This window comes from Octopus bimaculoides, chromosome 3, assembly GCF_046866305.1.
Source record: "Octopus bimaculoides isolate indiv1 chromosome 3, ASM4686630v1, whole genome shotgun sequence".
NCBI classification, from domain to species: domain Eukaryota; kingdom Metazoa; phylum Mollusca; class Cephalopoda; order Octopoda; family Octopodidae; genus Octopus; species Octopus bimaculoides.
Genome location: NC_142930.1, coordinates 76451194 through 76470435, shown reverse-complemented (window position 1 = coordinate 76470435; position 19242 = coordinate 76451194). Strand labels below are relative to the sequence as shown.

The 19242-nt window shown below is 34.9% G+C and overlaps 1 protein-coding gene across 2 annotated transcripts in view; it reads left to right on the top strand.

The window, feature by feature from the left end:
- LOC106871622 (protein scribble homolog) overlaps nt 1-19242 on the top strand; it is a 772291-nt gene that overhangs the window by 542853 nt on the left and 210196 nt on the right. For both annotated transcript variants that reach the window (XR_016241095.1, XM_089349239.1), the window contains one exon: nt 8930-9040. Coding sequence is in view for 1 of the 2 variants with exons in the window: in XM_089349239.1 (XP_089205365.1) it covers nt 8930-9040 (111 nt within the window). In the remaining variant the exon portion in view is untranslated. The remainder of the gene's footprint in view (nt 1-8929; nt 9041-19242) is intronic.

Genomic DNA, 19242 nt, shown 5'->3' with positions numbered 1-19242 from the left:
AGGAGATGAGCAGTACCAAATTATCATTTCTAGATATAATGGTAGTTAAAAAGAACACCGCCATTACCACAGATATATATTATAAACACACAGATACACACCAATATCTGAATTTTAAATCGTGCCATCCACCCCATACAAAATGCAACATCCCATACTGCTTAGCCAGAAGAATCTGTACTATTGTAGAGGATCTAAAGACCAGAAATCAGCGCCTGATGGAACTGAAAGAATTTCTGCTCAAGTAAAAGTACCCGTCACTACTTATAGAAAATGGTATTCAGTGGTCTTCGAAAATACCCATACAACAACTGAGGACACCGCAAAGAAGAGAAAAACAGGAAAAAATCATTCCATTTATAGTGACACAAAATCCATGCCACCAGAACATCTTTAATATCGCCAAAGCGAACTTACCGATCCTTGCACAAAGTAAGGAATTGAGAAATATCATTACAGATCAAAATATAACTCTCAGTAAGAGACAACCTAAAAACTTGAAAAAGCTATTAACAAAGGCAGGGTTTGACCTCAGCAACAAAAATCAAACATTCACTGTGTCCAAATGCAATGATAGCCGATGCGGTACGTGCCGATCAATTCATACCGGCCCATATATGAACACAAAAACAGGGAAAATATTCACCAATGCGAACATGAACTGCAAAAGTAGAAATCTAATCTACTGCATCAAATGCCCTAATTGTGAAGAACTGTACATTGGCCAGACAGATAATGCACTATCGGAACGCTCATGTGTGCATTGACAACAGATTAAAAACCCAGAAGTCCACCAAATACCACCGAGTAACCATCTGGCAACATGTGGTCATCAAACTTTTATTATATTTCCATTCCATAAACTTTACAACCTGAATGAAATTGAGAGAAAATGCAAAGAAAAGGACTTTATTAAGAAATTCAAACCCACTCTTAACAAACAATGATTAAATTTATCTTACTTGGGGTTTAAAAATCTTATCCCTATAACTAAAACACAAAAAATCTCTCAAATGTCATCATTTCTAAAAATAAACTTGGCATCATTTCTAAAAAATAGCCAAACACCTACTGCTGCTGTCCAAACGAATAGGTATAAAAGACAGAAAAAACAGCCAGTCTGTTACAGTCTGTCAGACGAGGCCTTGATGAATGCCAATAGGCATGAAAATACGTATTAGCCTTTATATATTTATTTCTCTATATTGAATACTCAATATTTCATATATTCAGTAAGACATTCAGTACTTCATTTCATTTTACCATTTATTTTTATATTATATATTATACATGAAATGCACCATTTTGAGCGTGACCGTTGCCAGTGCCGCCTGGCTGGCCTTTGTGGGATTTTCGAGCGAGATCGTTGCCAGTGTCCCTGGACTGGCTCTTGTGCGGGTGGCACATGAAATGCACCATTTTGAGCGTGGCCGTTGCCAGTACCGCCTGACTGGCCTTTGTGCGGGTGACATGTAAAAGCACCCACTACACTCTCTGAGTGGTTGGCATTAGGAAGGGCATCCAGCTGTAGAAACTCTGCCAAATCAGATTGGAGCCTGGTGTAGCCATCTGGTTTCACCAGTCCTCAGTCAAATCGTCCAACCCATGCTAGCATGGAAAGCGGATATTAAACGATGATGATGATGATGATGATGATATTCCATATTCTATATCCCACATTAATTTTACAAGAATATAAATAAAACATAAAAAACAGACAGAGCTAGAACTCTTTTAAATAAAATAATATATATATATATATATATTCACATACATATATATATATATGTGTATATATATATAGAGAGAGAGATGTACTTGCATAGCAAGTGACCTGATCTGAGATCGTGTGCTGGAACGAAAACAATTGCAGCGTGGAAGGTGTTTATAAGCCATTTAAAATAACACACAAAAGCCGTCAGATTCACTTCAACATTTAAATTTAATTTGTCAAAATATTTTCATTGAAGTGAATCTGACGGCTTTTGTGTGTTATTTTAAATGGCTTATAAACACCTTCCAGCTGCAATTATATATATATATATATATGTATTGATAGAAAGGACAACAAAAGAAAGAAAGAGACCTTGATATTATGTAAATAGAGGAATTTATGTGTAAAAATGTGACACTTATTCAGTAGCCATGATAAAACTCCGAGTTTCGGATGCCGGGGTGGGAACCCATGCCGCCATCTCTTCAATTATCTGGCCATTAAAAATTCCTGTGAAAAATAACCGTTAAACAAAGGGAAATTTCTGTGTGGTTGACCGTTATTAAGACAAAAGAGCTATAGACCGCTAAGTAAGGGGAGGGAGTAAAGGTAAGGGCGTAGAAAAGTCTATAGTGTTCGCATAAGCACACCAATCCGTACATTGGCCTATATGTATATACTCATTCACCCTCGCCTGAAACACAATCATACTTACCCACATACTCGCCAAAAACTATATATGTATATACATATACATATATATACCTGCATACATGAGTATACCCGCATACACACCTACATATACACGTGCTCAACACCCTCGCACTCATACACATGCATGCAAAAAAAATCACAGGGCTAAAAGCAAAATATGGAAGAAAGTGTGAAAAAGTTATAAGGTTGAAACACGTCTATATGCACATATATTCGCATGCACGCACGTAAATCTAAATACGCACGTACCCACACACACGCACACATCCACAAGCGCACACATAAGGTTCCATGTACGTGTCTATAGACGCACAGGAAAAAAGCAGGGTGGAGGGGGAGAATACACAAAAAATATGTGTGGAAAATATACAAAACATTATCTCTATAAATATGTAAAAAAATATTAAAAATATATAAAAAATCTAAGTAAAAAGTATAGAGAGATAAAAAACTTACACATAGACACAATATAGAAAGCAAGTCCTATTAGTAAACTCAGGTGGACCAAAAACGTAGCAAATATTTAGACACATGTGGACATGATCTGAAAAGTTCAGTTCTTGAATTTAGACTTGTGGCTAAGCTGCCTTTCCAGATGAGCCATCTTTCCATATCACATAGACCGCACCTTCCGTTGGACGTTGTAACTGACACCTTTATCTTTTAAGAACCATATATGACTGAATAATTTGGTCGTTTTCCTTTTGTCCCAGTGCTCAAGGTGTGATTATTGAATCTGGCTTTGAAATTACCCTCCGTAAGGCCCACATATTTCTTCATCGAAACTGTGTCTTTAGCAGATATAAAGTCCACAGTGGCCTCATAAATGATGGTTTTGGACATGCAAGCTCCATTTAGTGGGTACAAATTTTTATCTCTGCATGAACAGCTGGTTTCATATTGTGGTTTTTGTGTGTTGTGTGCGATTTAATTTTTAAATTAGCTGTTGAGCTGAAACTGATTTTTAAGTTATGTCTGTTGAAGATCTTGCCTATATTAAAGGTCACTTCGGGTGAGTAGGGGTGTGTGAACCAGATAGTTTTCCTATTTCAATGTTTTCTTTTCAATGTTTTCTTTTCAATGTTTTCATATTTTTACAGATATATATGTATGTATGTATATCTCTCATTTACTTGTTTCAGTCATTTGACTGCGGCCATGCTGGAGCACCGCCTTTAGTCGAGCAAATCGACCACAGGACTTATTCTTTGTAAGCCTAGTACTTATTTTATCGGTCACTTTTTCCCGAACCACTAAGTTACTGGGACATAAACACACCAGCATCGGTTGTCAAGTGATGGTGGGAGGGACAAACACAGACACACACACATACATATATATATATATATACATATATATATATACGACAGGCTTCTTTCAGTTTCCATCTACCAAATCCACTCACAAGGCTTTGGTCGGCCTGAGGCTATAGAAAAAGACACTTGCCCAAGGTGCCATGCAGTGGGACTGAACCTGGAACCATGTGGTTGGTAAGCAAGCTACTTACCACATAGCCACTCCTGCGCCTATATATATATATATATATATATATATATATATATATATATATATATATATATATATATATATATATATATAGTTAAAAAAAACAATAACAAAAAAACAAAAAAACAACAAAGTGAGGACGTGATATGGATAGTATTATTGGACGCTCAGGAAAGGAAAGAGAGAGTATATATATATATATATATATATATATATATATATATATATATACAGGTGAGGTTAAAGAGATTTTATGGACACTTTAGAGTGGGTAGTCTCAGGTGGGTTGGTATTAAATTATAGAGCACCCTTTGTGTGTGCAAAGGGAAAACATTTACACATTATGATGGCTTTTTTTTTTTGCATACCATCCATTAAAAATTTTAGTATATTTGAGCATTGGAGAGTGACTCAGAAAGACATGGAAATTGATAAATGAAGACAAATAAGTATAATTTATGTGGATTACAACCATCAAGTTTCAGGGTAACAGAGGCCATCATGGTTTTGGTAGAAGAAACACGGCACAACATATCTGAAACCAGGTGGTTGGAGGATGTCAGTAACAGAAGTTTTACTGATGTATTAAATAGCAATCTTTCCAGTTTTGGTAAATTTTGCCAGCTTATATTACTATTTATATCTAAATAATCCCATTTATTAACTGTTTGTGTTTTGCTTTATACACCTGGCATGAGGTGTGGCATATTTGTTTAGATCTTTTTTGTCTTGTACCTTTCTTCACTCTGTTAGCATGGACTGTAACTGTTTTTTTTTATTCTTACCTGCATGCATTCTTTCTACTGATATATTGTACCATACATATATATACACTCACACAATTAGATATAAAAAAATGTTTGTACATCTGTACCTTGATACTTGTGTGTGTATATATGTACTTCAATGTGTACTTCAATATGTACTTCAATTTTGTATGTACATATTCACACTTCAGATATGTACATACTGATATCTTAGTGTGATTTTGTCAATACATATATGTGTATGAATAAGAATGTAAATATATGTCTGCGCACACATATGTAGATATGTATTTATTTATAAAAAAAAGACTATTGCATTGCTCTTACAAAAGTAGTTTCTCTACACAATTTTTGACATCTATGTAGAGAAAGAAAGAAAACTGATTTTGAAGATCATTACATTTTTCCAAAAATATATAGTCTTTGAATTTATTTAGAGTGGATATATATATATATATATATATATATATATATATATCTTTTATCTTTTATTGGTTTCAGCCCAGAGCTGAGGTCATACTGGTGCACCACCTGTAAAAGCAACACAATTAGCAGAGCGTAGTTTTGATATACAGACCTCTGGGTTATGGGACCAGCACACTTCCAAGATATATATATATATATATATATATATATATAACTATTTTGTTCTGCCCATATCCCTGATGCAAAAACATTAATTACACATAACTGCATGTCACCTTGCAATGATTGTTGGTATATTCTCATTAGTATTCCTATATATTATTCTATTTCTTTACCATTTTAATTCCTGCATGACTGTCAAAAGAATTTCTTTGGCATTTCATCTTATTAGTCATTATTATTTCCTATTTTTTGTATAAAGAGTGTGTCAGTTTTTTTATCATTTGTATGAATTTAGAAAAAGACCCATAATTCATCAAAGAGATGAAAACAAATTGGTACAAATAATCTTGGGAATCATTTTATCACACCTATTCCATGAATCCACATTAGCATTAACGGCTGCTTCAATATGGGGTCACACGTGTTGACATGCCTAAATCAGACAATCTTTATAAATTTCATACATAGTGCTGGTTATGCTGCACTTGTTAGATTGTATGATGTTATGGAGGTGTTGATTGACCTCTCTCTCAACTATGCTCCAAATGTAATAGTCCAGTGGATTGAGGTCTGGTGAACTAGGAGGACATGTGTCTGGGAGAACATAATCATGGAAATTGACATGCTTTCACACTAGAGTTGTTCTAGCCTTATGAGATGGTGCAGAGTTTTCTTGGAAGATAAACAGTCTTCTGTTCTGTACTCTGTCTATCCAGGGCCTCACAACTTTTTCCAACACATCTGTGTAGACAGTGGCATTGGCTCATAAACCCTGTGAAAAAAAAGAGAGGAGGCATAACATCTTCCCATTACTGATGACTCTCAGAACCATCACAGTTGCTGGGAACTTAGTATGCATGACCATTGGAACCTCATTCAGGACTCTGTATAGCCATTCATCATTCCTTTGGTTTACCTTTTGATCCTGATTAAAGTTTTTCTTGTCAGAGAAAAATCAATGCATTCCAGCCTCTTGGCATTTCAACTTGTTTAGTAAGCATTTTGCTCAGATCGAACAATCTTTTCTTGTCACATCCAACATAAACTGACTCTTCTGCATCACACACAACTTGTACTGGATGTCCTCATGCACAACCTTTCTAATGAAACCTTGAGGTCCTTTGCAATGGCTCTGATTGAGTTTCTGGGGTTTTTATTGATTATTTCTTGGACTTTTTGTACAAAGTTATGTGTTCTGATGATATTAGGACCATGTGCGTGCATTTTACATTTAGCTGCTGATTTTGGGTCCCTATCAGCAGCTTCCAGCTCATTTTGAAATTTGACAAAGAAGGAATGGGCAACTTTCAGGAGCAAGCTAGCTCTGTATCACTATGTTGTGCTTTTAGAGCAACAATTAAAGAATGCCTTTTCATTTCCTGGGCCAACCTGATGTCTAACATTTTTTATTCAAAAAGTAAAGTAAAAGAAAAGTTAGAAGAAAGCTAGAGCTCTTGAAAGAGGTTCCTCAAAAAACTGATGCAACCTGTTCGATGATAGCATGCCTTTTCTTTCTTTCTTCTTTTTTTTGACATTAACTTTTTGTTATCTGTTGGAGCATATATTTTTAGAGTTAGGTGGATGTCTTTTCCTAACTAATTAGTATATGTATAAATGTTCTAAAACTATGTGGCTTATTTTGGAAGAAACACTGTTCAATGTTTGTCAAATTAGAATACACCACCAAGGGAACCTCTGTGAACACTGTATCTGTTTGATATAGGAGCCAGTTTCCTTTAGAAAAGTTGCTAGCATCTTTGAGATACTAATCAAATGTTGAATTTCTTACCACACTGATATACTGTTTCTACACATCTTGAGTGCTGGAAATTCTTTTAACTGTTTCTTTGCTAGTGAACTATACTCTCTTGCACAGCTGACCTGGGCTGTCCAGTTGCAATTCTAATTGTAAGAAACATTGAATCTCAACCATTTAGTTTTATGTCAAGTCCAACTTAAATTTTAAAATGTGATAATGTAACAAAATGAAACACAAAAATTAAAATGAGTAATAGTATAAATAAATAAAACATCTCTTTATTAATACATGCTCCAACTATATATGAGAAATTCTTGATATTTACAGAAATATCCAATGCAACCTACCATGAAATTTCGATAAAAACAATTATTTAAAAAATTTGAATTAAAAAAGTACTTTCCTCTCATACATACATACATACATACATATATATATATATATATATATATATATATATATATATATATATATATATATATATATATATATATATATATATATGTATGTATGTATGTGTATATATATATATATATATATATATATATATATATATATATATATATATATATTTGTCTGAAATTTTGTGCTAATGAAAAGTATTTCCAAAGAGTAAATATAAAATACAGTATATGTTTTTCATTAAATAAATCAGGTATATAATTTACTTTTAATATTCCGCTTTGTTTTTTCTCATGTAATAATTAATGCTTTTCTAAGTCACTTTCATTATGAGTTACCATTTGAGTGCATATTAGCTTTTAAATTTACTTTAGAATACATATATTAAATTTGAAGGGATAAAATAATTGCTGTTAAACTTTTTGTCAGATATGTAAATATCATCATCATTTTTATGTCCACATTCAATGATGACATGGATTAGACAGGTCATCACTGTCTAAGTCATCTCCTATAGGGAGCTACTGCTCTAAGGAATAGGTACTCATATGTATCACTTGGTCTTCTATCTATGGCTGACTGCCTTTCCTAATACCAACCTCTTTACAGAATGTTCTGGATGCATTTTCTTATTGTACCAACACTATAAATTTCCTTAGTGAGATAGGATTGAAAGATATCCCCTGACACTACACTTTCTCTGCTCCATTAAGGCAAATCTGTTTTTAATTAAAAAAGTTAACGGGTGTTTGTTCATTTGGACATAGCTTTAGACCAATACCTACTGATGTTTACTATTTTAACCACATATATCACTGGATTTTATAGCATCCTATCTTTTATCATAGCCTCAAGTTGACCCAAGCTTTGTGAATGAAATTCTGTAGATGAAAAATTAGGTACCTGTTGGAACGTTTGTGCCTGTAGTTTAAGGTCCGGCCATGTCACACTGTATCATATTGATTCCACTTGAAGATTACGTTAAGGGTACAGGTGTCTGTAGGCTGTTCATTTACTTATATGCTAATTCAATGAGCAACTAGTTCAATTAATTGAACAACTGAGAGCACATTGTCAGAATTGATGGAGATCCATTAATTTTCTGTCATCTGTTCAAGTAAATCTACCTCCTTTTATTGATATTCCATTTAGCAGATCATAAATATCACACATTCATTCTCTTTCCCTATAAATTATATATTGCTTCATAACTATAAAATGAATATATTAATATTCATCTTTATACATAATGAAATTTAAAACACTGTATTTGTACTTTTGTCTCATCTTTTTACCTCTCTACTACATAATTACTTTTATTTAGTGAGATAATACTTGTGTACGTAGATCTTTGAATTTAATTCAAAGTTAGAAACATTTAAAATATAAAGCTGATAAAAATTATAGGACCCAAAAAATATCAATGTTTAATTGTTTGTTCATTTTCTTTCTCTAATTTCAAATGTTTCCTTCAATCAGAAAATCACATTTAGCACTTATGGTGGCCCCTTAGGACTCAGTATTGTTGGTGGCACAGACCATTCATGTCTTCCTTTTGGAAATGATAATCCTGGCATTTTTATTTCAAAGGTAAGTTTCCAAAACTTATATCTTTAACAATTAATTCTTAAGGAGAGTAGCTGATTTTATTAGCAATTTGTTTGGCAGTTTCCTCACTAGTACACGCACATGTGTGCATGTGTGTAATTCAGGTGAATAAGGCACTTACAGGTAAGGCACCAAGTTAAGTCAGAGTTAAAATGCATACACAGCAATTATAGATGAATACCAACTTTGGTACAAAAGTACTGACAGAAGGATATTCAGGTTATGTATACAATTAATTGAACCCAGCTGAATATATCTTCAGCTCTTAGGCTAATTCAGAAATGTACATCTTATTAAATATACGGTCCATAATATACTTTGGAACATGCAAGGGGCAGGCTCCAAGAGAGGTGAATTATAAATGAATAAATAACAAGTGGTAGATAAGTGTCAGTTCATTACAGCTGTTTCTAACAATTTTTTTAATTAATCAATGAGTACATTATATCATTTTAAAAACTGTTTTCTTCAGACGAATACACAAACTTTACATTAAGGACATTTACTAACTACACCTGTATTAACTAAGCTAGAAATACAACTAAATACTCACTATTAACAGCTGCTAGGTGGCCGATAAGGATGTTTCATTTTCTCTTTGCTTTTTATATATCAGGTCATCCCATAAGTTCTGTCTGATTTTACCTTTTTTAAAATTGAATGAAATTTAATAGTATTTTAGAATGTCTAATGGAATTAAAAATTATTTTTATGCATTTGTGTACATTTAAACTAATTAAATATTTTACAGAATAATAGAATTAAAATTTCTTTGATTAAAACCCTTTCTAACATGGAAGTATCCAAATAGCATTTGAGGCACATAATGGGAAAGAATGCTTGAATGAAAGAACTTGCAGAAGATGGTTTGCAAAATTCAGAAGCAGAGATTTCAGTCTTGAAGATGAAGATCGAACAGGATGTCCAGATAAGCTTCTTGAGGCATTACTTGAAGAAAATCCTGCATTATCCGTTGAAGAATTGGCAATAAAGCTTAGTTCAAGCCATACAACTGTTCATCGTCATCTTCAACAACTTGGAAAGTTTCCTAAGCTTGGAAAATGGGTGCTTCATGAATTGTCTGAAAGCAACCACAAATTCTGAGTTGCCATCTGCTCTTCTCTCCATTCTCGTGAACTCATTTCACACTTTTTGGATTGACTTGTGACTGGTGACAAAAAATGAATCTGCTATCGAAATGTAAACATCATAAACAGTGGCTTGGTAAAAGGGAAAAAGCTCATCCACAACCGAGAAGGGAAAATGGTTCTTCTCTCTATCTGGTGGGATTGCAAAGGAGTAATTCACTTTGAATTGTTACCACCTAATGCAACAATCAATGCTCACATCTACTGTCAGGAATTAGAGCATTTGAACCAAGCTTTGAAGAAAAAAAGACCCGCTTTAGTGAATCGAAAAGGAGTGATGTTTCATCAGGACAATGTGCGACCCCACACTGCAAAGATCACATCACAGAAGATTGAAGAGCTTGGTTGGAAAAAATTCCTCATCCACCTTATTCACCCAACCTTACTCCTTCAGACTACCATCTGTTTTGTAGTTTGCAGAATCATTTGGGGGACATAACTTTCGCAAGCCAGGAGGAGGTCAAAACTGACATTTCAGAGTTCTTCACTTTGAAACCAAAAGAGTTTTACATTGATGGGATTAAAAAGCTTGTTAAAAGATGGAAGGAAGTCAGGGAAAGTACACTGATGATTAAACCTGAATTAAATATAACATTTGCTCACTTGTTTTTTTTTTTTTCATAATTCAGACAGAACTTATGGGACGACCTGATACTATGAAACTTTATAATCTCTCTTGAAATATAGCTTTAGTATTATTTTAGTATGATTTACCTTAGTTGTTACTAATATCTATCACTTGTTATTTATTTGTGTGTGTGTGTGGGGGGGGGGGTTAAATATTAAAGTTAGAGATGAGTCAGTTGTATCAGACTGATAGAAAGGATCAATTTAGAAGAATGTATTAAACTGAACCATTGCAACATATGAATGGGAGTTGAAACAGTGTTGTGCATGCTCATATGAGAAAGATGACTTATCCAAAAGTGGCCATTGTGATTATATCTGAACTTTGGATCCAACTGTATCAATATAATCATCAAAAAATTAGATTCAGATATTATAATAATTCCTTCCTAAAAGCTTCAAACAACTACACGATACCTTTTGAATAATTCCTCAATATACATATCCTCGGAGGCCAATCATAAAGCACATACAAAACAAATTGCAATTCACAACAGACCTTTAATGAACATCACTAAAGCACTATGAAATTAGATCAATGGAAATCTAGTGTTCCCACAGCATTAGATACAAAGTTACCTGTAAATTTACCACAATTCAGTATTGTGGTACAGTTTATCTTTGGCACCCTCAAGAAACCAATTGCCCCACACATCTCAGATTTGTACAGAGATGCACCAGAGACTATCTGCAAAAGGCCAAACTTTCATGTATTTGATGTAGTAATTGCAGAAGTAAAGTTAGGTGTGGTGGAATATAGAATATGTGTTAAATATGGAGTGTTGGAAAGTTAGATTTTAGAATATTTAAGATGTTAGTAAAGACTTAACACATACACAAAATGGGATACAGACCGTAAAATTTAACGTCTTCTGGGGAGAGTTAGTGGGCTTAGCCAGTCATGAGCTCTTCATAGCAATTATTTATAAGGGAATCTGCAAGCACAACCAGGAGTAAATTATAATTATTAGTATTATACCTAAGAAGTTAGAAGGGTATTCTGCAAAAGGCTCTATGAAACCTTATTAATATCAGTGGCATTATTAAGATTTACCTGTGGCACAATTATTATTATTATCATTATTGAGTGAGAGAGCAAGCACATGCTATCAAAGTGACACCAGGATACAAATTATTATTTTATGTTTAACTTTTACTTTGTATTTGTACAAGTTGACTTTGAGTCTCACCCAGAAACCTCAAGAGACAACAAGTTAGAAGTTCAAGTTGGTGTTATGACTAGTGTGCATATATTTGGTTTTGCACAAAGAATTGCTCTAGATAATATTTAAGAAAACATAAGAAAATTATCATAAGTTTGTTTTAAAATTTGAGATTACATAGACAGTATTTTATGTAGGATATGGGCAGTTCATGAGCACTATTTTTTGAATTTCTGCCATTTTTGAATTTCCTGCTATCTGACCTAGGTAGCAATCAGCCCCTGTTCCTATCATTCCTAGGGCACTGATAACAACAGGTCTTGAGGTTCTACATTTTGCCAATTTCTATTTCAAGATCTTTATACTCGCTCAGCTTTTGGTAGGTCTTGACAGATACATTTATGTCAATTGGGACTGTCATATTGATGAGGAGGCAGGATTTTTGTCTGAAGTCCTTCAATATAATGTCTGGCCTATTCACATCTATCTTTCTGTCAGTTTGAACATTGAAGTTCCAGAGGAGTGGTCATTTTCAAGCATTGGAGGTGGTTTGTATTCCCACCAGTTTTTATCATGTCCAAGTAATCATAGCCTCAAGTTGACCCAAGCCTTGTGAATGAAATTCTGTAGATGGAATATTAGGTACCTGTTGGAAGGTTTGTGCCTGTAGAGTGGTCATTTTCAAGCATTGAAGGTGGTTTGTATTCCCACCAGTTTTTATCATATCCAAGTAATCATAGCCTCAAGTTGACCCAAGTCTTGTGAATGAAATTCTGTAGATGGAATATTAGGTACCTGTTGGAAGGTTTGTGCCTGTAATTTAAGGTCCGGCCATGTCACACTGTATCATATTGATTTCACTTGAAGATTACATTAAGGGTACATGTGTCTGTAGGCTGTTCATTTACTTATATGCTAATTCAATGAGCAACTAGTTCAATTAATTGAACAACTGAGAGCACATTGTCAGAATTTATGGAGATCCATTAATCTTCTGTCATCTGTTCGAGTAAATCTACCTCCTTTTATTGATATTCCATTTAGCAGATCATAAATATCACACATTCATTCTCTTTCCCTATAAATTATATATTGCTTCATAACTATAAAATGAATATATTAATATTCATCTTTATACATAATGAAATTTGAAACACTGTATTTGTACTTTTGTCTCATCTTTTTACCTCTCTACTACATAATTACTTTTATTTAGTGAGATAATACTTGTGTACGTAGATCTTTGAATTTAATTCAAAGTTAGAAACATTTAAAATATAAAGCTGATGAAAATTATAGGACCCCAAAAATATCAATGGATAATTGTTCATTTTCTTTGGGCTGCTATGATAAACCCTTCTGTCTCTGATTTTAAGCCAGAAGACACTAACCACTGATAGATAAGGGTTTTTTCAACATTGGCATTATTAGCTCTCTTTGTGTATTTGCCATTGAGAGGTTTTTCTTACCATTTATCATCAGTAAGAATATCTAAGGCAGCAGTTTTAGCACAGGTTTTTATAAGCTTAGCTTTTTCTATGCTTGTTTCCAGTACATTTAATTCTAGGATTTTTTGTATTTGGAATTCATCTAGATATTTCTTTGCCTGTTTTGTTACTGAGGATGATGTTTTCTTGTTTACATGCTTTAAAACAAGTTTTAACATCCAGTCAGCAGAGTTTTTCAGGTAGCTATTTAGGCCAATTGTAGCAATCTTCATTGTTAATTCCAGTTGTAAAAGTCCATGACCACCTTCTTTTTTTGGCAGGTGAAGTAGTTCTGTATCTGCCTTAGAGTGGTGCATTCTATTGCATTGTCAAGAATTTTTGTATTTTTCTGTCAAGATTACATATTTCAGTAATTGACCAGTTAATAATATTGAAACCATAAGTCAAGACTGGTATGGCTAAAGTATTGATCGCTTCAAACCTGTTTCTTGCATACAGCTCTGTCTTGAGAATTGCCCTTACCCTGAAATAATATTCTTTTCTGATCTTTTCCCTTTTCATTGAATGTTTGATTCCATCACCTTCAAATACCCCTATGTATTTGTAGCGCTCTACTGGTTCTAACTCCTTTATGACATTCTGTTGGTCAAGATTAACTTTGGATGTTTCTATCATTTTCCCTTTGATAAATGTAGCTTTTGCACATTTATCAAGGCCAAATTGCATTCTGATGTCATCACTGAATTGTTTAACAATTGCTAGTAAGCCCGATAGTTGGTGGTCATTTTTTGCAAAGTGCTTTAAATCATCCATGTAAAAGAGATGATTTATATTCTTATCAAACATTTTATAGCCATATTGTACATCATTGAGCAATTTTGAGAGAGGTATTAAGGCTAGACAAATGAGGAGTGGTGATAAACAGTCACCCTGGAAAATGCCACATGAAATTATTACATCTCCAGCATTGAGAAATTCATTGTCACTATTCAAAGTCAGTGTGGTTCTCCATGATCTCATACTTACAGACAAAAAGTTTTGCAGAGTATGTGCTATTTTATAAATTTCCAGACATTTCTTAATCCAGCTATGTGGTAGACTATTAAAAGCTTTTTTATAATCTGTCCAGGCTATCAACAAGTTCTTGTGTTGTTTGTGACAATCTTCCAAGATCATCTTATTGATGAGTAGCTGATCTTTACAACCGTAGGACCCATATTTACAACCTTTTTGCTCATTAGGGAAGGTGCCAATCTTTTCACCACATAGAATCGTTGAGATCTTCACAGATGCATAGTACAGGTGATTGAAATCTGTAACATCAACATCATTGGCTGAAATTATATCCTTAAGTGTAAGGCAGATTTTACGAATTATTTTCAGGTTTTGTTTAGAGTTTCAAATTTTTGGAAGAGTGTCACGCTCATTCATATTAGTTTCTTTAATTTTCAGCCATTCGATCATGATTTGATGTTTTAGATCATTTAGTTCAGTTGGGTCAATTTCTGTGTGACTTTCTTCATCTATTTGATTTTCTTCTGCTTTACTGTTTATGGTTGGTTCAGAGAGTATTTCACTTTATTTATCAGTTATATTAACTCTTTCAATGATTATTGCATTTTCAACAGCCCTGGGCTGGTCTATAATTATTTCCTTCGTAGTATCTTCTATAGCTGCAACTTCGTTCCTTTTATCCTTTACTAATTGTTTAATTTGGTCAATCTCTGATTCAGTTAGTAATTTCTTTTTCATAATGTTTCTTCTGACGTTGGCAAGTTTGTTCTTACTTCAAGGTGCTTCTGTCTCCAGTTTAGGTACGTTTGTTCAGTATTAGATTTATTTGTGAGGAAATACATGGCATGATAGAAGGCTTTAAGAATTTTTTATTATCTCCCCTTGATCATTTTTCATTCTTTTTCTTTTGGTTATTTGATGACGAGTGTGGATGGCCATCTGTTGGAATAATATTATTATTATTGTTTTCAGTTGTGTTTGTTTGTTTGTTTGTTTGTCTGTGGACAAGATATCTCAAGAACTGCTGGATGGATTTGGATGAAACTTTCAGGGATGCTTGGCCTCATGACTAGCTTGAACTGATTAGAGTTGGGGATTGACCTGGTACCAGACAAGGATTCTGGATTATTTGTTTTATTTACTTTACTTTACATGATTACGATCTTACGTTGACTTTCAAGTCTTTCTAAGTTATCTCTCTTTGAGCCATTTCCAAAGTTTTATTCTCATTTCTCTATTATTAATTTTACTCATGTCTCTATCTAAGTCGAAACTGATAGATAAAGAAGTCAAACTACATAAACAAACAGCAGCAAAACTGTTCAGAAATTAAATAACACTAACATATTTTTATAATATATATATCATGTAGTATACTTACACATATACATACATCTATTCATCGATCTAAAACAACAGGAATACTAAAGGAAGGCTGGAATTTAAGAGAAGAGAAAACCAAAAGATTGCATGATATTCATCTAAAAATTCCTGAGTAGAACCTATTATTAATTACCTCTGAATTCGAAACTATTAATGTTGTTATTATTGTTATTAAGGCAACAAGCTGGCAGAATTCTTAGCATGTTGGACACTGCTTAGCAACATTTCTTCTGATTTAACCTTCTGAGTTTAAATTTTGCCAAGATCAACTTTGCCTTCCATCCTTTTCAGGTCAATAAAATAAGTACCAGTTGAATATTGGGTCAATGTAATTGACTTGCCCCTTCCCATAATTTCAGGCCACATGCATAATGGCTATGTGCTCTCCAATTTCAAACAGATGAGCGCTGTGTTCAGCAGCATTTTGCTGTCCTCTTCTTGAGGAGTGGTATGTCATGCCTGTCAGACAGGGAGATTGAGTGTTGTGAGAAGCTGATTTCAGCAGAGGAAGTAGCAGGTGTACTGAGTCACTATGTGGCATGTAGATCACCAGGATTGGACAGTCTGCCCTATTCAGTGTCTGATTGGTGTGCTCTGGATTTCACAACTGTCTACTGCACCTGACAACTGACTGGGAGCATTCCCAGTTGCGTATGTAGGGTGTGATGACTCTGCTGAGGAAGGATTCGAACAAGGGAGATGTGATTAATAACTTCAGAACCATAACTATACTCAACATTAAGTTCAAAATTTAGCTCACCAAGAAGCTAGCATTTGTTGTCAGTGGTATAGTTGGGGATGTGCAAACCTGTGTGATCACCAGTAGGCCTATCCACAACAACCTCCACTTCATGCAATACATTGTAAAACAGGTCAGAAATAGATCTGACTTTGGAGGGGCACTGGTCAATTTGGACAAGGTGGACCATCACTGTCCATGGCTGTCCAAAAAGCTACTAGTTTCAGTCCTGTCTTCAGAGGCTGGATTACCACAATGTATAGTGGCATCTGCTCAGTCATCAAATCAAATGGTCACCTCTCAAACTTTCAGTGTTGAATGCTCGATCTTCCAATGCTCGATCTTCCCTCTCCCCACTTTTATATGTTTTGACATTAGAACCTTTGCTGAGAGTTTGAGGAGTATCCCACTGGAACTAGGCCACAGGAGAGCTGTGTCTGCATATGCAGACAGTGTCACTGTCATGGTATCAGACACTTCAGATATAGAAACAAGAGACACTATACTGAAAGAATATCAGGTATGTGCAGGAGCATACATAAATCAGGACAAATCAGAGGGTTTGCTACTCGGAGAGGAAAGTACATCTTGACTAGTGATTTCTGTCACTGGGTGGAGGGTCTGGTAAAGTGCTAAAGTCTGGTTTGAACCAGATCTCCAGGTGGATAGGAACTGTGAAAAGGTCATGGTTAGAGTGGCGAAGCTCACTTAGAAATGGGCAGAAGGGAAGGTGTCTCTGAAAGGCTGGGCAGATGTAGCAAATGCACAGATTGCCTTAGTAGTATGCTACCGCCTAGCTGTCTTACCTTGTCCCAAGAAAACTCTGACTAGATTGGAGCACTTGCTTTTTAATCCTTGTGGAACAGTTAGGTTCCGTTAGTCAGAAAATCTACCTACTGTTAACACCCACTCTGCAGTGGTCTTGGGATGCTATCTTTGATGATGCATTGCCACGTATTGAGGCTGACACACCTGCAGAAATATCTAAATCACTGTAGTGTGAAGGATGGGAATGAAAACAAGGGTGAACTGGTATGGGCATCCTTTGTATGACTTGTCTTTCTGCAGCTCATCTCGTTGACCAAGCTGCAGTCATGGGTCAAATTTAGGCCAAGTTTAGGTGTTTGACATCTAGAATGCTGCCAAGCACTCACTATATTGTACCAGTTGGATAAAACTGTTAGCAGGAAAACAACCCAAGATTTCTATGGAGGGGATAGTTGAGGGCATGAGTGATTATGGCCTAGGTTTGACTCTGGGCATCAATGATAACAGTCTTGGTGGATTTTTCCAGAGGATTTTCAGGTTGAAGATCATGGACAATTTTCAGAAGTTTTTGGCATGACAATGCTTGCTGAAGACAAGCTCTTCAGACAACAGCCAAACCAGCCTGAGAAGCATGCAGCAGGACAAAAGTATCCTGCATGCATTTATTCAGTGTCCATGTATTAGAACCTTGTGGGCTTGTGTTGAGCAGCTGTTGTCTGATGTAAGATGAATCCAGCTGTCCACCAGCTTTATAGTGAAGATTGGTGCACCACATTTCTTCAGCAAAGAAGGGAAGTAGATTTCCTACTGTTAACACCCACTCTGCAGTGGTCTTGGGATGCTATCTTTGATGATGCATTGCCACGCATTGAGGCTGACACACCTGCAGAAATTATCTAAATTTCCTGTCTGGTGAAGCTCTCATCCATTTCTTCAAATACCATTGGAAGAAGAAGGTGAGGGAAGTACTGCCTTCTAGTGTATTTATTAAAACGTGGATGAGAAGGGAAAGACTGTTGCAGCTGAATGGATCTACACTGAGTATGCCTTTCTAAGTAAGAGGAAAGAAACTAGAAGACAATGTTGGCCTTAACCCTTTCGTTACTAACCTGGCCGTAGCTGGCCGAAAAATTTTTTGGTTCATAAGACTAACCCGGCCGTAGCTGGCCGAGCGTACCCATTGTTATTTAAATGTATATTTGAACCCAAATTTCGTTAGTACATTCGTTAAAATACTTGATTTCACTTTGCAAACAGTTGAGTTATTGTCTCCGACATTGTTTGGCATGATATTTGAACTCAGTGAATTTTGGAAGATTTTTTTCCGCATTTTTTGCGGCGTTAATTTTTGTCAACTTTGAAGATGGAGAGGAGTTTCATGCTATCAAGCAGTGATTCCGAATTTGAAGGTATTTCAACAGAAGATATGGAGATATCAAAGAAAAGAATGAATGAGTTACAAAAGCACGTGGTGAACGATAATGAATCGGATATTTCTGTATCCAAAACTGAAAGCAGCAGTTCTGAAAGCAGCGATTCTGAAAGCAGCGAGGCGACAGCGAGGATGATTTTACACCAGAAAAATATTTTAAAAATATTTTTATTAACAATTTTTCTGAGGAAACAGGGTCTACCCATAGTATTTCTCAGGAAGCGAAACCTTTAGACTTCTTTTTCATGCTTGTTTGAAATGATTACTGCGGAAACAAACCATTATGCAGAATGTAAACAAACCGGAAAAAAAAGATAGCTTGTGGTTTCCTGCAACTGTAGATGAAATACAGGCATTTTTTGCCATAAATATTATTATGGGTATTGGACAGTTACCCAGAATAACAAATTACTGGAGCGATCAGGAACCTTTTGGCGATGAATATATTTCCAGTATTATGAA